Source organism: Schistocerca nitens, chromosome 1 (assembly GCF_023898315.1).
Source record: "Schistocerca nitens isolate TAMUIC-IGC-003100 chromosome 1, iqSchNite1.1, whole genome shotgun sequence".
In the NCBI taxonomy this organism is placed as follows: Eukaryota; Metazoa; Arthropoda; class Insecta; order Orthoptera; family Acrididae; genus Schistocerca; species Schistocerca nitens.
In genome coordinates, this window is record NC_064614.1 from 721,538,715 (window position 1) to 721,563,962 (window position 25,248).

Sequence of the window (25,248 nt, forward strand, 5' to 3'; positions counted from 1 at the left end):
CAGCTGACCCAAGTGTGATCCACGGTCATGGTCTGAAATTAGCAGCTCTCTGCTACTGTGGCAAAGTCCGTACTACATTTTCCATCCCGCAGCACCAGTTTATCTGGTAACACTTTGTTAAGTCAAAGGGAGTAGTTGCAGAGTTGTGCCAGCGTATCTGTCCTCCCATTGTTAACTTCATATATCTCACTTCTCCTGTAGCGTTGATCACGAGGTGCCGAAGTAAAGGAGTGTATTCCGCAAAAATGTTCAAATGTGTGTGAAATCTTATCGGACTTAACTGCTAAGGTCATCAGTCCCTAAGCTTACACTCTACGTAACCTAAATTATTTCCAGCGTGAAATTGATAAAATACCTAGTCACGTTAGGTAGCGTTTCGCTTGCGACCATCACTAATTTTAATTTCAGTCCATTCCTTGATGACGCACTGAAATGTTTTCGAACTTTTCTCATTGATTCCTACCTTAGAGATTTCCTAAAGCGTTATATCGTGTGTTAGTCACACCGTCAGTTAGACAACCATAAAGCTCTGACTTGATGTAGAGCATCAATTCATTTGAGCATCGATTCGAAAATACAAAAGACCACTTCTGAAGAAGGGCCTGCTGGCAGCAAGTCCTGGAATACAACACTGTGGGCAGTATCAATGCCCATGGTTCAAATGGCTCTGAGCACTATGGGACTTAACATCTGAGGTCATCAGTCCCCTAGAACTTAGAACTACTTAAACCTAACTAACCTAAGGATAAACACACACACCCATGCCCGAGGGAGGACTCGAACCTCCGCTGGGACCAGCCGCACAGTCCATGATTGCAGCGCCCGTAGACCGCTCGGCTAATCCCGCGCGGCGTATTCTGCATCTTTCATAGCCACTCTTCATGTGCATCGATACCTAATAGGGATGTGAAATCTCTTACGAGTGAGAGAATAACAATAATAATCGTAATAATATCGAGCAAATAATTAGTGAAGTTTATTACAATGCAGAACGAGAATGGCTGTTAAAAAAATCTATAAAAATAGGTTGATCGTTGAGTTGCCACAATGCAAATATTTTCTTAGCACTTTATTACTGAATTTAGTTCTGAATGTTTGCAGAGAAAATGCAAAATTCGGTACTTCTAGCTAGAATAATATAATGTGAACCAACAACTACGCTTTCCTTAGAACACGACTCAAGCAGGTCCCCAAGTAGCTACCAAGGCATTGCTGCATTCTGACCCTGACAGTGCTCTGATGACGGTTAATGCAGATAGTTCCGGTTATGAAATACAAAACTTATTGGTATCGATGCACATGAAGAGTGGCTATGAAATATGGGAATACTGAATGTTACGTCATGCAGAATACAGACATTTACTTCGGCACTTCGTGATCAACGCTACTGGAATAGTTAGTTACATAAAGTTGACAATGGGAGGAAAGATACGCTGGCACAACTCGGCAACTACTCCCGTTGACTTAACACAGAGTTAAGAGATAAACTGGTGCTGCGGGATGGAAAATGTAGTACGGACTTTGCCACAGTAGCAGAGAGCTGCTAATTTCAGACCATGACCGTGGATCACACTTGGGTCAGCTGCTGGTTAGAGTGTTGCAACTGTAAATGGAAGACTTCGTTTGATAGTTTTGTGCTGATACTGTCTGAATAAATTATGCCATTGGATAAAAAACGTTTTTGTTTTGTGACCTAACCCTCGAGGGGGGAGGGGGTTTGAGGCACATTGGTCTGCTTCATGAATTACAAGACAAAAAGAACAAAATACAATGCAGGAAAAGTTCGAACAACTACTTTCATTCAGAGACATGCATTTGGAATCTATTGATCATTTAGGTGCCAACTGAGAGGGTAACATTATGGAAACAATGGTCAATCTTCAAAATGGTTCAAATGGTTCTGAGCACTATGGGACTCAACTGCTGAGGTCATTAGTCCCCTAGAACTTAGAACTAGTTAAACCTAACTAACCTAAGGACATCACAAACATCCATGCCCGAGGCAGGATTCGAACCTGCGACCGTAGCGGTCTTGCGGTTCCAGACTGCAGCGCCTTTAACCGCACGGCCACTTCGGCCGGCAATGGTCAATCTACTTAGTATATAATAGAGCTTACAGATTTCAAGGAGGACACGTATGATGACGCAGACTTCCTTATTATCCATATCTGCGCATATTTTTCGTGTTAGCGAAAGTAATATCCCGCTTTACCTCTTCTTAAATCTCAAATGAAATGAATACCATGATGATGATGATGATGATGATGATGATGATGACGATGATTCCCATACAGAGCGTAGGGGAGCGACGCGGGAGACCCGCTCCGCCTTACTAGCCAAGGTCCTAGTGGAGGTGGTTTGCCATTGCCTTCCTCCGACCGTAATGGGGATAAACGATTATGAAGACGACACAATAACACCCAGTCATCTCGAGGCCGGAAAAATCCCTGACCCCGTCGGTAATCGAACCCGGGACACCGTGCTCGGGAAGCGGGAACGCTACCGCGAGTCCACGAGCTACGGACAAATACCATGAGGAATCGAATATTTGTTGACTGTGTCTCTTTCTGCTTCCTTCCCTACCAACATATTCCTTCATTCTCGAGGTAATCATGATATTCTATATGTATGCTGCAAAAGATTGCACGTGGACTTATTCGACATCGAGGTGCAAAGCGTTTGATATCTCACATTATATTCAATTCAAATAAGCTTAAGATGTATTTTTACTTCGTCTGTAGTTTGAGATGATTATGAACGTTGCGGAAAATTATTTCACTTGCTTTATGCTGAATGAGAAACACTAAATCATCCGTTTTGATTTCCTACGTTGAAATGATATAATGTCGGTTGTCAACAGCCTTCTCCCACGCGGGTAACTGAAACTTGTATCATTCTGGATTAACGATGATTGAATGCCTCAAATGTATACATAGTCCAGAAGGAGACGTGAGAAACTATAAGGAGAGAACGCCGTATAAAAACCAAATGTGCCCTCACGTCTCCCCTCTGAAGAATCGTGTCGGACGATATGCTGAAGAGCTGCCTCGTAAGAGAGCTGAGAATAGGAAGCGTCGTAGCAAATATTTGTCAACACTGTGATAGTGCATTTACTTCCGGGTGAAGCCCAGCATTACCTCGGAAAATTCACTTGGCATTGGTTTTTCACACCGAAGACTCATACCATATAATCCAAGATGAGACACTTAGAAAGTGTAATTAATTTCTGGAGTCCAAGAACGGCGTTCTTCACATAAATAACACCTATTGCGTTTTGAGGCTCAGGCAATATGGCAAAGAATATAGACCACTTGTTACGGCCAGTGTGTCGTTAGCTCAGAGGTTCCCTTTTCAATCTCTGTGAAAGCCGCTGAACACAACCTTTTTTATATTCCATTTTAATAAATGGAATTGCAAACTGCTAGTAAAAATTCCTAATACGAAATCGGAGGAATGCCTTTACACAAAAATCTTGGTGCAATTTCGACTTAGTAAATTATGTTAATATCACGGATGTCTGCTTTGCAAACGCCAAGGTGCATCACTGTGAACTAGTTTCGGAAACGATACGAATTTGAGCTTCGTTCGTCATATAGGTGTAAGATGTAAGGAGTTTGTTTATGAAGTGAACATGTTGATTAATATTCTTTCTCTACTGTAAATTTTTGCAATAGCATTTAACTTTAGAGTTTTCCCGACACCAGCATTAGCAATTCCTTTCCGTTCTCTGAAACCTCAAAAACGATAATTTTTCTGGTTTAAGTCTGATGACCTTAACTATCACCTTCGTACCAGTCTATAAAATTAATTTTAGGCCATACTCAGCTCTTGCCGACCAATGTAATACAGTAATTCTCCGTTGCTTTCGAGCATGAGTGAAACCGTAGAAATTTTCTGTTTGGCAACATTTAATAATAATAAAACGTTTTAAATTACGAGGGTTATCCACAAAGTACGTTACGTTTTGGAATTAAAAATAAAAAAAGTATTGGAATTTTTTAAATTATATACAGATGAAAGCCACACTTAAATACTACTTCTCTACATAGTTGCCATTTCAATTAAGGCACTTATATTAGGGATGGACGGGCTTGGAAATTCCTTCGTCGTAAAATTCGGACGCCAGCGCCTTCAACCACATGGTTACCTCTTCTTGAAGCTGTGCGTCGTCAGCTCGTGGTCGTGCGGTAGCGTTCTCGCTTCCCACGCCCGAGTTCCCGGGTTCGATTCCCGGCGGGGTCAGGGATTTTCTATGCCTCGTGATGACTGGGTGTTGTGTGATGTCCTTAGGTTAGTTAGGTTTAAGTAGTTCTAAGTTCTATGGGACTGATGACCATAGATGTTAAGTCCCATAGTGCTCAGAGCCATTTTGTGCGTCGTCATCAAAACGCTGCATAGCCAACCACTTCTTCATTGTTGGGAATAAGTGGAAGTCGCTCGGTGCCAGGTCGGGACTGTACGGCGGATGAGGAAACAACTTCCACTTAAAGGATTCGAGTACTTCACGAGTGGCATTTGCCGTGTGGGCCCGGGCGTTGTCGTGAATCAGCAATATCTTTGAGTCCAAATTTCCCCTGCGCTTGTTTTGTATTGCTCTTCTGAGGTTGTCCAGAGTTTGCCAATAACTTTGAGAGTTTATTGTAGTGCCTCTTTCCAGGAAATCCACAAAAATCAAACCTTTTCTGTCCCAAAAGACAGTCGCCATCACCTTCCTTGCCGACATTGTCTCCACGCATTTCTTGGGTTTTTTGGGGGAATTTGTGTGCCCTCACTGCACTGACTGCAATTTTGTCTCGCAGTTGACATACTTAACCCATGTTTCGTCACCAGTAACGATGCGATCGAGTAATGAGTCGCCATCTTTCTCGTAAGCGTCCAAAAACGTTAACGCTGCAGCCATTCGCTGACTTGTGAATCTCTGTCAAGATTTTTTATATCCATCTTGCACAAAACTTGTGGTAACCAAGCTTTTCGGTAATGATTTCGGGCAGCAAACTTTGTGAAATTTGTGGAAAACTCATAGAGCGTTCCGTTCTTGTGAAATTACGGTTTTCACGGACCGCGGCATCGACTTTTTCCACAAGTTCGGCAGTCACTATGCTGGGTCTTCCACTTCGCTCTTCGTCGTGAACGTTAGTTCGGCCATTTTTAAATTTTATGACCCATTGACGCACTCCACCTTCAGTGATTATGTTGTCCCCGTACACTTCACAAAGCTGCCGTTAGATTTCTATATGTGTACAGTTTTTTGCTGTCAGAAACATTATTACAGCACGCACTTCACACTTCGCGGCTTTTTCAATTAATGCTGACATTTCAAACTGTCACAGTAATTCAATGGAGTACAGCACGAACCTCTCACTAGCACGGCAGGACGCCGACTGAGCGGCGGAATGCCATGAAACCAAGATGGCCGCGCTAGCCCCGCCCCTAACAGACACAAACGAAAACGTAATGTACTTTGTGGATAGCCCTCGTATCAAAAGCGATGAGCGGTAGCAGGAGCTTTCGATAAAGAACGGGGGAGTGCAGCGCCGCTGCTGTCGCCACGGCCACTGGTGGTAGCCAGCAAGTGGATCCCGGAGCTGTACCGCATACAGCGTCCAGAGGAGGACAGTCTGCGAGAAATCTGACGCAAAAAGGTTACTGTATAAAATTTTGTTATCGGTGTGTCAGAAAGTGAAATAGATTGAATCTGCGCTACCATTAAATTCGCGTCTTCACCATTAGACATAAGAGGCTATCAAAATGTTTTACTCGAGCTGGTCTCGCTCCATACAGACGAAAGAACGCGTGCTACCGCTAGACCACGGGCGTAAGCAGACTCTGTTTTCTCTAACATCGGACAAGACTTCCTCTAGGAAGTGCCGCACTCTACAGTGTTGCCAGATTGTGCAGAAAGCCAAACTTAGAGAATTAGCGAGCTGGTCAGTTTATATGTCCCATGTCGCGATCGGCACGGACTTAGCCTCTGCAGCGGCCGGCCGCCGGTCGAGTTTTACGTCAAACAGTGTACATTAGGAAGTTTGTACGGAAACTTCGGTGGGTGAGTTCTACTCGCGATTGTCCGGGTTTTTCCTTATATGAAATCCTAAGCATGCTCCGAATAATTCTGGTCACAAGTTGATGAATCAATATTCTTACACAGGTGTGCAGGATAGAAGAAAATTATTAATGGAAAGAATTGTTGTTATTATATAGTAAGCCATCGCTCTGCATGGACTATCGTAGCTGTTGAGCAAGAAGCACTCCCACATTTCGGCAGGTCGCTAACCTGACACTGATTGCAATTGCCAGAACGCTGTAGTGAGAACTTCTTTCCAGTGATCAGACTAATGACTGGTTTGATTCGTCCCGCCACTACTTTATCTGCTGAACCAACCTCCTGATTTCAGAACAGCATTTGAACCTAACGATCTTAGTCATTTTCCGTGTGTATTCCAATATCTGTGTTTCCCTACAGTGTTTACTCTCTACAGCCCCCTCTAGTATCTTGGAGGTTATTCCTTGATGTCTTACCACATTCCATATTGTCGCTTCTTGTTGTCACTGTTTTCCTTATGTTTCTTTCTTCGCAGATTCTGCGAAAATCCTCCATCCTCTTTACTCATTATCACTCCATCTAATTTTCAACACTCTTCTGCAACACTATGTCTCAAAAGCTTCCATTCTCTTCTGTTCCGATTTTAACATTGACTATGATTTATATCATACAGTTCTGGGCCCCAAACGTACATTCTCAGAAGCACCTTCCTGAGATTAAGACCCCAGTTTGACTAAAGTACACCTCTTGGCCAGGAATGCCCTCTTTGCTTGCGCTAGTCTGTTTAAACGTCCTCCCGGCTTCGTCCGGCATCTGTTACTTTGCTTCGAATGCAGCAGAATTTCTTAACTTCGTCTACTACGTGATCAACCAATTTCAATGTTTGGGTACACAATGTTTTAATTTCTGCTACTTCTCATTACTTTTGTCGTTCTTCTGTTTACTCTCAATTCTTGTGCAGTCAGCAGAAATTTCAGTCCATTCAATACATCCTATAATTCTTCGTCACTTTCACTGACAAAAGCAATGTCGTCGGCAAATCGTATCGCCATAATTTCTCCCTTACGGTTAAGCCACTCGTGAAGCACCCTTTAATTTCCGTCATTCCTTCTTCGATATATAGTTCGAACAATACTGTCTTAAAAACGCATTAATTCGTGCATTTCATTCTTCGTCTTTCAGTCTTACGGTTTCCTATCGGTTCTTGTATATATTGTTTATTTTCTGTATTTCCCTGTACCTTACTCCTGTTTCTCTCAGAATTTCGAACGTGTTGCACCACTTTACACTGGTGAACGCTATATCCAGGTCAACGATTCCTATGAACGTGTCTTGATTTTTCTTTAGTTTTGGTTCCATTGTCAACCGCAACGTCGAATTACCTCTCTGGTTGCTTTACCTTTCCTAAAGCCAGACTGATGGTCGTCTAACAGGTTCTCCATTTTCTTTTCCATTCTTCTGTATATTATTCCTGTCAGCAGCTCGGATGCGTGAGGTGTTAAGCTGATAGCGCGGTCGTTCTCGCAATTATCTGCACTAAGTAATCAATCACACCATTAGTGATTACCGTAGTGAGGGTAAACTGCAATAGTGTTCATGATGGTAGTCTGCTGACGACACAATTGCGAGAAGAATATACATCGCCCTCTGTATGTGCTGATAAAGAGATATCTAATGTATATGTTGAATAGGTGTGAACCGGGAATTACTATCAAAACCTATTCTTAAAAATTTATTTTATGTACTAGCGATTCATCAAGATCATTAACACATTTAATCACACTATGTGAGCGTCGATGTAGTTGCCAGTGGGTAACTGATGAAATCAAATCAAATTTCTTTCAACAAATGGAAATTTTATTCCTAAAAGCCTTTTTTTATTTTAATTTTTTAAACAGATTTGAAATTATAATCAGAAAGCACCCTCTAGATATCAAGTTTCAGTTTATTCAGAGGCAGAAAGAACAATTTTTTGACAGTATCAGCTTTCCGGCTGAGAACCTTGCCGCTCCCTTTTGACACGGCCGTAGTAGCGACCGCTCACAACAACCTCTGAAAGACTACATTGGTGTAAATCTGCAACACACCAGAGTACTTTAAACTAAAAATATTTTAACAACTCACACAAGGACATAAACTATGCGCCCCGTTGGAGGGATGGAAATGGTACAAAACACTAACATCAAAAGATCAACTTGCCACCGAAGGTGCCACTTGATTAAAAAAAAAAAAACTCCGATGGTGGATGGGTGGCAACTTTATATACTAAAATGACCATTTAAATAAAAACCCATGAAATGCAGTCCTACATAAAATATACAAGGTTGGCCAAACATGCTCTACATTACACATATACCGCCTCTCAAGATGATAAGAAAGATAAAAACATATTTCAGGAATTCGGCCGTTACGCTTCAATCAATAAATTCGTTAGCATCGAATCCGACAGAGGCAGCTATTAACGTATGGCAGACTGACAGACAGACAGACAGACACTAACTGCCTAACAAATTCGGACGAGAGACTGACGAACAAACAGTGGACGAGAGACTGACCAAGAAAACAAGTAGAATTTAACATGAGTAAATCACACAACATATCACCAATCACTTCACTTCTAATAAACTGCGATGTCTGGCGAAGACCTGGCGCAGCACCCCCAAAACCCTCTCTTGAACCGTCCGCTGCCAGCCGCTTCAACGGAGGCATGAAGGCGCGCCGATCTCCCGTCTCACGGCGTCGCAGCTCGCACCGGCCAGACCGATGTCTTGGGTTGACTCCTGTTGCTCTCGTGTCGGCCGCTAAGTCACTACCCCTCGCTATAAGGCGCGGCCCACTGGACTGGCGTGGCGACCTCACATGCGCCGACGCTCAAGACGGACAAGTCATCTTGTGTCTCAGTGCGCGACCGACCAACCGATAGATCCAACCGCCAACGACAACTGCCTGAACAAGCTCGAGCAGACTGGCGGCCTAACACATACTAGCTCTCCGGACGACAGACAGATACTGACTGCCCCCACTGACCCAGCTGACCAACTGACCGACTGGCGCCCCTGAAATTCACGTGAACAGGCAACCCTTCCCAACGGAGGGAGACACCAAAGCTGCGATTGCCACAGCGGCGCCACCGCCAGAAACGGAGGGCGACTGCTTCACACTACGCGCTGCGGCGCGCTCTTCAAAACAGCAATTTTTACCACGGCTCAACGTGTTACGTTTGATATCTGCCGCCATCGATGTGTAACTTCCCAAAGGCATCAGTAGCACTGAATTCGAAGACAAAGTGTATCTTTGTGCTTGATGCTTTTCACTCATTTATGATAACAGTAAGTATTGGTTCTTTGGGTCTTCCTGTCTTGCATTCTAATTGTGTGTGACGTCAATTGTAGTTCTCTACAGAAAGTTCAGTTTTACAGAAAAAGAGACTGCTTCCGAAAAAAAAGCACATACCGGTTTTTAACTACACATGTCTGATTTGCAGGAAGTAGGAGCAACCATCGCTACTTCGCGGACTTCCTTCAAGAGCTTCCAAAGGTGGCGTCAGGTCCTCAGTTCGACACCAGCGTGCCGGGTAACGTAACAGGGCTGGTCGGGAAACCAGCACTCCTGAGGTGCCGCGTCAAGAACCTGGGGAACCTCACTGTAAGTACGACGACCTCACAGAAAATTCCAAAATCATACTGCTCTTCAGTTTACATGCCGCGTTCAGCCACATTAGGAAACGTACTTGTACACACATCATCGTAGACTCTACACCATGGCATCCAATTACAGACAAAATAGCATATTTTTGTTCCCTAACCAACTGGTTGCTTAAGTCATGTTTGATTCAGCAACAAAGGAAAAGAAACTGATCAGGTGCGAGTACGACTCACGCACTGAGGGTTCCGCACAAAATTGTGTGTACAGGCAGTTCATTCATTCCCGGAATCGAGAATCTCTAACATTTTTGCCTACTATCGACACTGATACTGCCAACGTATCAGTCCCAGGCGCTCCAAGATTTTCCAAACTTTTTAAAAAATTTCTATAACATAAATGTGAGATAATGTCATGCAGGAGACGGGTGAACATTATTTCAATTATCAGTAGTTCTGTAATTAGGCTGACTGGTCCTTGAAAGTTTGTTTCTCATACAACTGGAAACACCATATATACGTGCAGTAATCGCTCCTGGATATCTGACGATGATTACATTCTGGAACACGTCATACGAACAATGAAGTCATTTGACTTTCATTATTAGGACCCAGTCAGCCTGAATTGTTTTAATTTGAGATTTGACGAAAAAAGGAATATTGTTTCGTGCAGTATAACTACAAATTTAAATTTTTCGTTTTTTTTCGTTCGGTTGTTCTGCGAATGCCTCGTTCTTACCAAATTTCATGATTCTAGGTTAACAGGACTAGTCTATATGTTTTCAGGAGTCATTTTGCGATTATCAAAATATGTGACCTAAATGGCAGTATCTTTTGGTTGCGTCGACATAGAACGTTGTATCTATTACACCGCGAATGGCCTATAGACCTTATCACGTGACATAAATTTCATCTTCATTCGTCTAGACATTCCTCAGAAAAGTGGAGTCTTAACAGATGGACGAATAGACAAACAGGAAATGAAAAAAAAAATGTCTTCGTATGATATGATTAAAGATTAATAGTTTTCGTATTTTTCCTTTCGCTATGCTATGAAACCTTCATTCTTCAAAATATTCATGTTTCTAGGCCAACGGGGAGGACCCTATAGGTTTTGATGAGTGGCCTGACGAACATTAAAATATGTGACATAAATGACCGTATCTCTTTATTTGATAAACTTATAGTATTTAATGCTTGGCACCGCCAAGGAGCTATAGAACGCCATATGTTACATAGATTTCAACTTGGTACATCCACCCGTTCCTGAGAAAAGTGTTTTTAAGGGGGAGGGAGGATGTAAGGGAAAATGTTAACATTTATGTAAATAAACCATTACAAACATGTTTATTAATGCACATATCTAAAATTTAGCATGTGTAAAGCGAAAGATCTGTGTTGTAACGGGAAAATACTATAAAATATGCAGGCTTAATATTTTACCAGAAATTGAATTTTTAATATTTTATTGTCTTTTTTATAAAAAGCTGTAACTCAAATTCTAATCACACAATTTATCTGAAAATATTATTGTAGTGTCATGAGAATATTATAAGACCACTGAACTACATTTACTAATTTATGGTACAAAATTTGTCATTAACAGAGTTTTTAATTTTGCACATCCAAAAATCAACTTTCTTTTCTACATACAATCATCTAAAAATCAGAATGTAGTTGCAGGATCTCGTATTTTTTAGTTCAAGGCACACAGCAACACGTGGCGAAAGTTCTTGAAATATTCATAGAATTAGCGCATTCACTTTTAGAGAAAAGGTTTCCAATAACGTAAAATATGTAACACAGAGAAAATGAAGTTCAAAGATTTTCTACATATAATAAGCTTACCTCAATTTTAAAATCTTGCATACTGATAGTCCCTCAAGGTTTCTCTTCTTTCGGCTTCGTATCTGTCTGGCCTGTATTTGCAGGTAAGACACTTATCTGTTACCTTTCTTCAGCCTGCTCTCGTCGGTGGGTGAAATGCTTTGTTGTAAACACACCAGGATCTATACCACGCTCTTCAGCACTTCAGTGTTGCCACTGTATCATACACTCCTTTTTTGAGTACTTCAAGTCCACAGAATGTCCTTTTTCAACATCTAATCCACATTAATTATTGGGGTTTTCATTTGGATTTTGTGTCTTTCCGGAAAGACACTTCTTCAATAAATCAGGGTGTGCAAGAAACGCGAATATGGGCGTAATTGCATCCTTAACAGTTTCTGATAATGAGTGTTTATATGAATACGTCTCATTTCTGTTCTTGAACTTACACCAATCGTCTTTCGGACACAGATTGAATTTGGTCAGTGGATAGTTTGTGGAAAAATGTTGCCCACACAGCACGCCCCATTGCCTCTACATAATGTGTGTTTTTTCTGATAGCTCTCCCACAAAATAAGTTAAGAGAATTAATTTCTTTCAGAGTAAGCCTACCTTTTCCTCCTACTGGTTTATCATCTTCAAGTACTTCACCCTTCTTCTCTTTCAGCAAGCCTACCACCAAGTCCCCTTTGGATGTGGCCAACACATGCCAACTTTTCTATTATTGTATTGTACGGATGTTTATCTGTTTCAGCTTCGAACGAAGAGGAGTCCCCAAGGTATGTAGTATATCTAACACCACACTCGTCCTTAGATCTGGAGAACATCCTCACAACTGTAGCAGCCTCCATCCCCCCATTTCAGCAATTATAATTTTTAGAGCACGCTACTGCATGCTTTTCTTGCTACAGTTTGTCACTTTCTTCATTGTAGGATATTTTCCTTGTTGCACAATAGTGGCAGTATTTAGATATAATTTCTCCATCTAAAACTTTACCTGGGTTAATACCAATAACAGACGCAACTCCATACAGAGATGTATGACGCCTTTTCATCCAGATCCATCTACAGACACACACAGATCAGAAACATTTGTAGGAAACTCACTGTCATGAACATCTACCACAGGATTTATTTTTGGTTTATTTCCACCATTTCCTCCACTGATATCATAGAAACTTTGGCAGTATCGCATACAGCATAACACATTTCTTTACTTATTTTTTCAAACATTGCACAACGTTGAGGCATGTTCAGAAAACCACACAATAAATTACCTCCTTCCTTGTCCTGTCCAAGGCATCTCAGAGCTATGTTAACCTAAAATTGCTTTCATAGGTACCACTGTCAGTTTTTTCGAATGAGGAAAATGAAAATCTATAGTCACACGAATTACAAATTAATTTAAAATAACAAGATATTCCCATTTTTCTTTCTTCAACCACGATCATGCATTCGGTATTTTTACAGCTAACACACGAACATAAAAACCTTACAGCCTGGCAGAGAGGCTCTAAATCAATAAGTCTGAATCCAATGGAATCCTCATCAACAACATTTACGCACCTGTACAGTTCTCCTGTCCCAAGTTTCAATGCTGAAGCTGAGAGCTTATTTTCTTCATTGCGAACAGCTTCCTCTTTCTTGTTGGTAAGATGATTTCCACGAAACCTTTGTTTCCTAAACAGAGTTTTTCCACCACCCATCATGCATAAATCTTGACTTCCACGTAAGGGTTTGCGAATTCAAGCTTCCACCTACTGATACGTGTTAGTATAAGATATAGATGTCAGCCAGAGATATAGATGTCAGCCAAAGATATCGAAAGAAAATAACCTCCACAAAGAAAAAAATTCCTATGAAGCAAGTAGTTTTCGAAATGTCGGAAAATGTGGGAGTGGTCGCCAGTGCAGAGTTAATTAGTTTAACAATTTAAACGCATTTCGAAAGCTGCTATCACAATAAAATTCACTCACAACATAGACTAAACTGTGTAGAGCAAGAAAATCATATTTTTGGAAAATCGATTTTTTAGAAAAAAATCCATTACGTCCCCCTTAATAGTCGCATAGACACACAGACAACAAGGTGATCCTATAGAGGTACGGTTTTTACCGATTAAGGTACGGAACCCTAGAATTTAGTCGTTCTGAAGAAACTCACTGAAACTAATGGTTACAACGCTGAGCTAGTCATCGAAATATTTTAAAATACCAAAAACGCCCCTGTGTATGGCATAGACCTAATGAACAGCCTATTTCATTCGCTCAGAACATACAACTCTAGTCCCACAGCTCACGGATTGGAGGGCCAACAGTTACAAATCGCGTTCACATTTGATGTTTGTGCAGTGCAAAGTAACCAGTGCCGCTACAGTGAAAGATTGTTATCCCCGTACTAGCGCCATTTTTTGACAGGGAGGGGGTGTTCTTTTTTAGCGGGGCAAAGTACGCCCACATACGGAGGATGCAATGTACTCTTCGTTGTGTACAGGGACTGCCCTCTCCAGCTTGATCACTATATTTCTCGCCAACTGAACACGGGGAATGATGAAACCGTAAATTATTCATTCTCCAAGACCGCAAAATCCGCTGTCGAGTCCCAGAGAAAGATCATACATGCAAGATTGTTTGCACGCCAGAAAACACGTCTGCCTTGCTGACAGAGGGCGCTTTACTGTATAGTGATGCTACTGTTTGAGAACATGCGTGTTTCATTTGGGCCGGTCGGGGTGGCCGAGCGGTTCTAGGCGCTAGAGTCTGGAACCGCGCGACCGCTACGGTCGCAGATTCGAATCCTGCCTCGGGTATGGATGTGTTGGTTGTCCTTGGGTTAGTTAAGTTTAAGTAATTCTCAGCTCTAGGGGTCTGCCCCTCGTGGTCTCGCGGTAGCGTTCTCGCTTCCCGAGCACAGGGTCCCGGGTTCGATTCCCGGCGGGGTCATTGATTTTTCCTGCCTCGAGATGACTGGGTGTTGTTGTGTCGTCTTCATCATCATCATTCATCCCCATTATGGTCGGAGGCAACGGCAAACCACCTCCATTAGGACCTTGCCTAGTAAGGCGGTGTGGGTCTCCCGCATCGTTCCCCTACGCTCTGTAAAGAAGCATGGGACTTCATTCCCATTTTTCCAAGTTCTAGGGGACTGCTGACCTCAGATGTTATTTCCCATAGTGCTCAGAGCCATTTGTTTCATTTGGTCCGAATCATCCCACGTTTCGGCGCCGATATCTCTGGAATAACAATAGATAATGGAAAATGACTTTCAGGTGTATGAATGTAAGTCAGAGGCTCAGGAAAGTAAATCCTGTGAGACAATCTAAAACGAATACAAACATTATTTTCAACGCATACTTATGTTTTTAATGGATACCCCGTGTTATATCTTAGGTAATCAATAGAATTAAAAATCACGAAACGAGTGGCTTTGGTTGCACCCAAGTAGATCATCTGGACCCCGTGAAGTTCACGCTTGAAATAAACGAATCAGGCCGCTGTTGCAAATCCCGAGATCCAAGCGTGAATCCCACTTTGCTCGTAATCGCAATGCAATTGACGTAGTGCGACGCAACAAACGCTGCAATTATTGTTATTTACGCTGTTAATAACTAGACTGGAAAGAATGCTTATGTCCAGTCACACAAATACGTACAACCTCCATTTACCTCTGTCATATCCTTAATGAGCCGTTAATTATCTTTACCCGAACCTGAGATATTGGGTTTTACGTTAACGTTATGCCCATTCTAGTACTGGCACAACTTTGAAACAAGTATGGAAGTATCTCTACACCACCAAGTAATGGCATTCTAATAATGTAGTAAAAATCAATAAAGCAAGAACTAATCAACCTTTTCCTTATTTTTTTATGTGTGTGAATGAACATCTGTTTCGTTTCTAGTCCACTTAATAACTGTGTAAATAGCTATAACTAGAACACTTGTTGCAGCAAAGTACGTCAATCACATTGCACTTATGAGCAACGTGAAGTTCACGCTTGCATCTCGGGATGTGGAATAGCGGAGTGTTTCTTATATTTTCAGCTTCAGCAGTTCTTTTTCTGATTTTTCATGTTTAACAGTATGAAACTATGGAACACGTAACTCCGAGATTCAGATGTACGTAAACCTGAATATGGTATTGTATGTTTCGAAAGTTGCAGTTAATCTCTTCACTTTGTTTTAGCATAGATAAAAAACAGCAGCAGAGAGAAGTCGGTGATAATATTTCTTTTGTGTATACAGTGAGAACAACGATGAACATGTAGTAGAATTTAAATATAACACACTACGTATGTTGTTGAACGAGTCAAAGGTAATCTCATTCGATCAAGGAAAAACTATCTTCTGAAGTATCTGGTAATTCTCCCCTCTCACAGAGGAATGAGGTCACTTCACACACACACACACACACACACACACACACACATACATACATACACACAGATTGACAACTGTAAGAAAGCTGACAGCCAAATTTTCGAAGACGTAACACAAATTTATTCTCCACTTTGCACTTAGACGTGTAGATAGCACAATTTGAGATCTCCATCATTATTCTTTATCCAAACTAATTTATAGTGACTATAGTGCAGTTCTGTAAGATTGTCCTTAATAAAACGCTTCCCTCTAGAAACTATATGAAGAAACTCACAGAAGTTTCTTATTTATGAGATTTCATTCGAAATATATATTCCCTGGAAATTACGAAATTAAGACCAATAGAAAGACAAAAACCAGCAGTAACAATTAAAACATTAAATCGAATTGTTATCGTGTTTCATAAATTCTTCAGAGTTAAGTGATTCAAGCGATTAAGCTCTACGCCAACGCTGCTTCGCTGCTAAACAAAATTCCGGAATGCCTTGTCCCCTTTAATACAATCACGCTGTGCACAAGCAGCTTCTAATGAGATTAGCGCCGCTCTGAAGAGGATTGAGACAACATTTGTGGAAGGTAGCCAGTGCGACATAGTTCGCTGTAGGTTTCCTCCGTGGAAGGAAACGAATGCCCTAGGAGAAGCAGATATTTGCCTCAACTCACAAAGAAAGTAAATGGACTGACAGGAAATTTGCCCGTAAATAATGGAAAGCTTTTCTAGAGGTACTTGACATTCTTCAGAAGCCACCTTTATTTTGAGAGAGAGTGATTACCGTCTAAAACAGCACTATCAGTAACAGGCATGGAGAAAAGTTTTGAGTTATTTTCTTCGTGAATGTTTCCTCGATCTTTTGGTTGGACTCAAATGGGAAACTATTCTTTTATTAGGGGCTCTTAAAGTGATTTATAAATTTCCCTTGGGTATTATTTTACATCACGACATCATTGTAAATCACCGGGATTCAATTATAATTTGACTAGCTGTTAGCCGTTGCTTCGCTTACATATCAGTACTTTTTTATGATGAGAGATAAAGAGTAAGTAAGCTAGTAATTTTACTAGAAGTCTGTGTATACAGGGTGCAACGGATTTCAGGCACTCGGGCTTCGCAGAGTGACACCTCCCATGCCAGCGATTAAAAAACTCTCTCTCGCTAAATTTCATCTGGCGAGTACGTCCGGCTGAAAAAGGACGTTAAAGATGGACAATCTGGCAACACTGTAACCACATGTATGGTGACTACCTAAGTCAGCACGTACTTGTACTATGCAATTGGTGCAGTGTGTAAGGTTTTTGGTAAGCATGCAGGAGGTCTAGGGTTCGGTCCTGGGTGGTACGGTGTCTGGCATCTTAACCGTCAACAGCGATTGCAGCGGGTCCTCTAGAAAACATTTGCACTTACACACTACAATCGTAGAAAAGGAAAACTGGTCAGATTTTGGAGAAGCCCTTCTCACATCGTGGGCGTGAATTTATTCACACCACTTTATCTATTAGATGCGAAACGTGTTTTCTTTTTACCTTCCTCCAATGGTCCTTAAGATCAGTACCAACTATTATTCTTGCCTCGTTCAGGCCCATTACATTTCGTTAGGGCCCTACGTTACCAGTAGGACTAGCAACGTGCTTTGTGAATAATGTCCAAACTCGGATACAATAGCATGTGTTATCACCATGGTCACACTAATTAGGCCTTCCAACATTGAGTCTGGTAACCGCATGCTGTTTAGTACGTATCTCAATGCATTATTATTATTATTCTATCGATAGGATTGTGGAAACATCACGTGTATTACTTTTAGGAAAACAGTGTAATTCGAAACCGAACATTTCACAATTAGCGGTGTTGGGATGAATCATGCAGAACAGTATCTGTCAGAAGGATGATGTACATTAGGTGGAACAGCGCACAGGACTGGCGGCGTGTTTATGCTGTCTGCGCTGTCAACCAGACAGGGACTAGTTGCGAGCAGAGTAAGCTTCCTTGACAGATTCCAATGTACAAGCGTACACGTGTCGAATTTTCTCATTGTAAATCACGAAATCAGTGTGGTAGACATATGGCATGGACAAACGACGTAAATGTGGCTATGCTTCTCGTCCTTAGTGCATCTGATAACCGGGCTGGTGTTGCCGCTCGTAAATATGGTGCTAGATATCCTCGTCGACGCCTTCCAGAAAAAAATGTGTTTTGTCATCTGGAGCTGCTCCTTCGGGAGTCAGGTTGTCTCCTTCCACCATCGCTTGCAGAGGTCGTCCACGGACTCGCTGTACCCCAGCTACTGAGGAAGCTATTCTGGAGGTCATACACCAAGAACCTCAGCGAAGTACACGTAGCGTAGCAAGCCGGCTGCGTGTCTTGCAAAGCATGGTCGTTAACATGCTGCACGAGCATGCGCTGCACCCCTATCATTATGCTTTCTCTCAACACCTGCATCCTGCAAATCCCCATCAGAGAATGCAATTCTATGAATGGTTCCAACAACAACGGGAAGCCAATGATGACTTTGTGAACACCGTCATTTGGTCAGATGAACCAGCATTCACTCGTGAGGGTGTCTTCAATATGCACAATGCCCACAATTGGTGTGAGGTTAACGCACACATCACCCACGACCGTGGATGCCGAGTTCGCTTTGGTATCAACGTCGGGGCCGGAATATTGGGCTACAGTTGGTTGGGCCCTACTTGTTGCCTGACCTGTTGACTGCACGAAGGTAGCATGCATTCCTCTCGAACAATCTGCCTGCTGCGCTGCTATTCACATATTCGGCAGAGAATATGGTTCCAATGTGATGGTGCACCTCCACACTCTGGAATTAATGTGCGACAGTATTTGGACAGAACATTAACAGGGAAATGGTTTGGACCCGGAGATCCAATTGTATGGCCACCGCTTTCACCTGACCTAAATCCCCTGGATTTCTTCCTTCGTGGACACCTGAAGGAGCACATGTACTCTTCTCCGCCGACGAATGTGGAAGAATTGGCAGGGCGTGTTCATGCTGCTCTTGTTACTGTGGATGCAGTTTTGGGGCGAAGGGACCAGAGCTATATGATCCGGCGAGTTGCGCAGTGTTCGTATTTGGAGGGAGGTTGCTTTGAGCATCTGTTGTTCCGAGGACAACGTATTCTGTTGTGAAGGTAATGCTGTCATTAATATGGACATTATTGTAGTCACTGGTTGCTAATGTGTGACGTCTGTGCGCTCTTATTGCATCTAGTATAAATGACAAGTAGATGTTGTGTTATTGCACTGTGCTGTCATCTTTAGCATTTGGAAACTGACATTGTTTCTTTAGTTATTCCGTTTTATGACACGTCATTTGTTTCAACTTTCTATATCTTATTTGTCCAACCACGTATTTGTTATGTTCAGTGTTGTAAAATGTTTTAAATTTAGGATATGTGTGACCTAAGAACTGGTGCGTATTACAGAATAAAGTGTCAGAATGAAATTAGCAAATAAAAAGGATGCGCCCAACCCCAGAATCGAACCCTCGACCTCCTGCATGCTAACCAAAAACTTCATAGACTGAACGAACTGCACAGTACGACTAATATGTACTGACAGAGGTAGTCACCATACATGTGGTTACAGTGTTGTCCTTTTTCTGCCGGATGTAATCACGAGAGGAAATTTTAGGACCGACATTTTTTATCTCTGGCATGTGAGGAGTCGCCCTGCGAAGCTCAAGTGGGCAAATTTCGCCTCACACTGCATAATGGTGGAGAGACGTATGTATAAAATTGTATACAGTTCCGGTGTATAGGTACGTAACGAATGTGTTTCTGTTATTTTGTTATGTGTCGAATGTGAAAATGTACGTACACTTTCCAATTATATTTAAAAATGCGTCGATTCATTACATTTGTGCAGAAATACACTCTTTACGTGATTCTCTGGCCCACCTACTGATGTGAGATTTTACCGCCAGAGGAACACATACCAACCGTTTCCAATTTCCATTTAAATAAGTTATATTTCCTTCATTTTTGATCCTGCGATGACTCATTTCTGATTAACATAGCCAGTTAATAAATCGTAATCAAATGCTGCCTCTCCAAAAGCCTCTCACGTCTCACATGCAAAGGTACCACTCACTGTTTGTCGTACAGCTTTTAAATGACGCCGTCGTTGTAAGTCTTCAGAGATCTTAGAATCTATCCATAGACGCGTGACATTCAGCAGCCAAAATGCGAGGTGTTTGTGACTGTTCTAATGTCACTGTGGTTCTTGAGGCTGCCTGACGTTCTGTATCGAAGCCCCGGTGGACATGTGACTGCTCAGAGTTTTATTGGATTCGAGTAACTTCCGCAATGGTTCAAATGGCTCTGAGCACTATGGGACTCAACTGCTGAGGTCATTAGTCCCCTAGAACCGCCAGAGGAACACATACCAAACGTTTCCAATTTCCATTTAAATAAGTTATATTTCCTTCATTTTTGATCCTGCGATGACTCATTTCTGATTAACATAGCCAGTTAATAAATCGTAATCAAATGCTGCCTCTCCAAAAGCCTCTCACGTCTCACATGCAAAGGTACGACTCACTGTTTGTCGTACAGCTTTTAAATGACGCCGTCGTTGTAAGTCTTCAGAGATCTTAGAATCTATCCATAGACGCGTGACATTCAGCAGCCATAATGCGAGGTGTTTGTGACTGTTCTAATGTCACTGTGGTTCTTGAGGCTGCCTGACGTTCTGTATCGAAGCCCCGGTGGACATGGGACTGCTCAGAGTTTTATTGGATTCGAGTAACTTCCGCAATGGTTCAAATGGCTCTGAGCACTATGGGACTCAACTGCTGAGGTCATTAGTCCCCTAGAACTTAGAACTAGTTAAACCTAACTAACCTAAGGACATCACAAACATCCATGCCCGAGGCAGGATTCGAACCTGCGACCGTAGCGGTCTTGCGGTTCCAGACTGCAGCGCCTTTAACCGCACGTAACTTCCGCAATCTGAGCTCTCTTAGAACCCTGCTCTGAATCATATTTACGTTGGCGAGGCTGACAGTAGCAGTTTTATTTAGATACGGTTTTAGGGCTGTGCCAGATGGTGTCGAAACTCGGTGTCATGAACCACGCCCACAATAACATTGGATATGTACTGTAACGACGTAATCAACGGACACTAAGATCCGCCAACCATCGCGCCGGCGTCGTCTGCATACCACTCTTGTGGTACCATATATAAAAATGTTAACAATACCCTCATGGTTACAACTTTCTAAAGTGGCCTATGGTCTTCTTGATGGTTGTAGCTATTCCGTACCAAATATCTTCGAAGGGCGGTAGAATCGTGGAAACGTAACAGAAGGAGCTACTTTCGTATTTGTACTAGTACTATGGATGTGGAAGTATGGACTGGCATGGATTAAATAAGCTGAGGGCTGTGTAACCATTGTATTGTAGCTGTTACCCAAGTCTGCGTCGCGTACCAGTAATAAAAAGAAATGCACGTATGGCTTTATTGGCAGGGATACGCCGGTTGGGATGTTCGGAACCTTGGTCCAAGTAATTTTATTTGAGAACACTTCGGTGACTTCCACGTCTATGATGATAAAATGACGATGAGGACAACGCAAACATCCAGACGCGAACATAAAAAAATACCTAAGCAGGAAGTGTCTCTGGAAATCCATAATCGTAAAACAGCAACGCTCACCACATAACGACGTGCTTTTTACGGAAACTTGATCGCAATATAAAAATTAAAACACTTCCATGCAGCTGAGCGGAAAAATGGTAACGTGGAGCAATGTATAAACATTTTGTATTTCTATACATTGAATCGTGTTATGTAGCCGGCCGGAGTGGCCGTGAGGTTCTAGGCGCTACAGTCTGGAACCGGGCGACCGCTTCTTAACATCCCAGTTTGTTCTAGCTTATATCTCACATATAGTCTGCTGTGAAGTTTTTTGATGGTTGCGTTATCTACGCTATCATTAGAATGATTGTAACGGAGATCTACGTTTTATTGAAAGATGGCTTCTATGTCTGAAAGGTCCATGATCTTCCTTCTGGTATTTGTAATGTAATTAAAGTTTTGTCATACGTTTTAACCCTTTTAGGTTAATAAAGTGTTTTTTTTTGTGTCTCTTTAGGTTACTTCCTTGGCACATGAGGATGACATCATAGTCACCAAACTTTCTGTGAACCAACAGGAGATCAATAAATCTTCTCACGGCAGCTGTCGCAGTTATTTATTTATTCAAATCTGTGATTGTGTTATGAGAAGTAAACTTTAGTATTTTTTGGAGCCGGATTATATTAGACTCGATGCGTTTTCAGGTGTCCTGGGTACGACACCGTGACATCCACTTGCTGACGGTCGGCCGCTACACGTACACCAGCGACCAACGCTTCGAAGCCTTGCACTCTCCGCACACGGAGGACTGGACGCTGCACATCCGCTACGCGCAGAAGAAGGACTCTGGCATTTACGAGTGCCAGATCAGCACCACGCCTCCCATCGGTCATCCCGTCCATCTCACCATCGTAGGTAAATTGAGTGAGGTAGAGAATCTTTGACCAAACGATTTAAAGAAGTGTGAATTTTTCCGCACGGAGTGTTAGTTGCAGGTTTGATGATCGTAATTGTGTTCAGTGATGAAGTGAAATTCGCTTATACACAACGGTGAACAGCTACAGTTTGCTTGTATGGGCCACCGAACACCCAAATGCTAATATTATCCACAGTTTCTTGGTCCGATTTTCACTGTTTGGTGTAGAATGATTTACAGCATACTACAGCTATCCTTACATTTTTGTACAGCAATATTTTGGGAGTGGCATTGTCGGGATTGTTGGGTATTACATACTTCCAAACAAATATTTATTATTAGTAATACAGCCCAGTTAATCAGCATACTGAGCTTAATAACAAGCAGAAACAATATTACGTGACACCAAATCAACAAATAAAGGAGAATCTTATATCTTTCAGCAAATGCCATCTGTACAGAATTCTTGACATTCAAATGAACATTACCCTTCAATAAAAAAAAAGGACAGCATAATGTAAATCAACAAGCCTACAATTAATTAACTATACGACTGTGTTTTCTCATGCTGAGACATTAGAAGGGGCCCCCTATTTTACTTGTTAAAAATTTTTAGAGCCAAGGTCACCGCATATTCCTTTATTTGCGAACATCGAAGATCCATTTTAGACGGCGTTTAAGATATACTTGTAACTTTTATGGATCTTTGGAGTGCTTTCAGAAATCTAAAATTTTGTGTTTGGTTTTGAAATACCTCTTATGGTACTGCATGAGGCCAAAAAGTGACACATCAAAATACTTCGTACATCTATCTCAAGCCACTTATGGACACAGTAATAAAATACAACTTCACTTTAAAATGAGCAGTTAATAAATAAAAGCTAGAGTGTTATACACTACAATTATTTGCAGCAACCTGTCTCTAACTTCGTTTTAAAATTAATTTTTAACGATTTCCTGACGTTTATTTTCCTTCCTAATCCCATGAATGTTGCTCCGGATGTCTTAGCAGAACAGTAAAACTGCGCTTCAAAATTGCTTCGTAAACGTGATTGAACGTACCCTCGCAAATAGTTTAAATATTTGTAATCTTCATATACTGGATTCCTAGTTGAATTTCTAAGAGATTTGTTAACAAATGCGATAGTCGAAACCGGTGCACGATTCTTCGGAAAGTTTCTGTGTTTGTAAAATGGTTCAAATGGCTCTGAGCACTATGGGACTCAACTGCTGAGGTCATTAGTCCCCTAGAACTTAGAACTAGTTAAACCTAACTAACCTAAGGACATCACAAACATCCATGCCCGAGGCAGGATTCGAACCTGCGACCGTAGCGGTCCTGCGGTTCCAGACTGCAGCGCCTTTAACCGCACGGCCACTTCGGCCGGCTCTGTGTTTGTACTTGCTGCTTAATTATCTTCATCTTGTCCGTAATTTTGTAGTGCACTGTACGAGAGTGTTCTCTACGAGACAATCAGTGCTTCATGATCGAATACGATTATTGCACAAATTCTTGCATTTTAGTCATAATTTACTGCCTAATACTTGATAGATTGTTGCAAATAACATGAGGCAGACCACGTAGGAAAGAGAAATACTTTTAATATAAAAGGTATTCGTGCGTGCTCTGACTACAAACAAAACCAACATATGACAGCTTTAGTTGCTGTAGAAGGAAGGAAGGAAAATTAATTTAACGTCCCCGTCGACAGCATAGTCAGCGACGGAGCTTGAACTCGGATTACGGAAGTACGGAGAAGGAAATCGGCCGTGCCTTTTCAAAGGAACCATTCTGGAATTTGCGTGAAGCGATTTAGGGTTCAAATGGCTGTGAGCACTATGGGACTTAACATCTAATCAGCCCCCTAGATCTCAGAACTATTTAAACCTAACTAACCTAAGGACATCACACAACACCCAGTCATCACGAGGCAGAGAAAATCCCTGACCCCGCCGGGAATCGAACCCGGGAACAAGCGATTTAGGGAAATCACGAAGAGCGTAAGTATGAATGACCTTGGGCCGTGATTCTCCCGAAAGCGAATCCGGTGTGCTGACCACTGTGCCACCTCGCTCGGTCATTTCTATGGAGAACTGCAGGTTCTGCGTTAGTGACTATCGGTATTGACGTTTTAAGAAAGTAACGCTTTCGTTGCGTATGTTACGGTGATAATTACACTGACCAGCCAGAAGATTATGACCACTGACGTACTATCAGTATAAACCCGTACGGGCGATAGCAGCGTCACCTGTCGAGGAACGAATAATAGACAACACATGGTGCATGTAACATCAGTGAGAGTGCTGGTAGGGTGTAGAATGGGAAGGCGAGATCTATCTGAATCTGACCGTGGGCAGATGATGCCGGCTTGGAGACTCGGCACTAGCATTTCTGAAACTGGACCACCTGTCAGTATCTTCATGATGTAGCGAAACCGAGATGAAACAACGTCCGGATATGGTGGGGTTGGGCGTCCACCTCCAGTTACGGAAGTCTGACGTCGTAGGCTGGGCAGACTGAGCGCCGAGCGCTTCTAACGATGGACTTCCGCAGGCGACGACCCATGTAGATGCCAATGTTAACATCACGAAATCTGCAATTACGACTGAATTCGGGGCATGACCATCGGCAATGAACGGTGGCACGGTGGCAGTGCGTTGCAACGTCTATGATTCTCGCTGAAATGCCACGGTACCTTAATACTGCCACCCGACTGTATCAGTAAGCACAAAATTATTTCCCCATGTTCCCATATCTGGAACTGAATATTAAAATATCGATAATCTTGAAGACAGTTTTCGAATTTTCTTGTTCAACTGAATAAGCCACCAGAACAGGCTGCAGGTTGG

The 25,248-nt window shown here is 42.1% G+C and overlaps 1 protein-coding gene across 1 annotated transcript in view; it reads left to right on the forward strand.

The window, feature by feature from the left end:
* The window catches only part of LOC126236878 (zwei Ig domain protein zig-8-like), a 216,570-nt gene that overhangs the window by 124,337 nt on the left and 66,985 nt on the right, over positions 1-25,248 (forward strand). The window contains exons 2-3 of the mRNA XM_049946506.1: positions 9,528-9,688; positions 22,187-22,397. Of these exons, the coding sequence (XP_049802463.1) occupies positions 9,528-9,688; positions 22,187-22,397 (372 nt within the window). The remainder of the gene's footprint in view (positions 1-9,527; positions 9,689-22,186; positions 22,398-25,248) is intronic.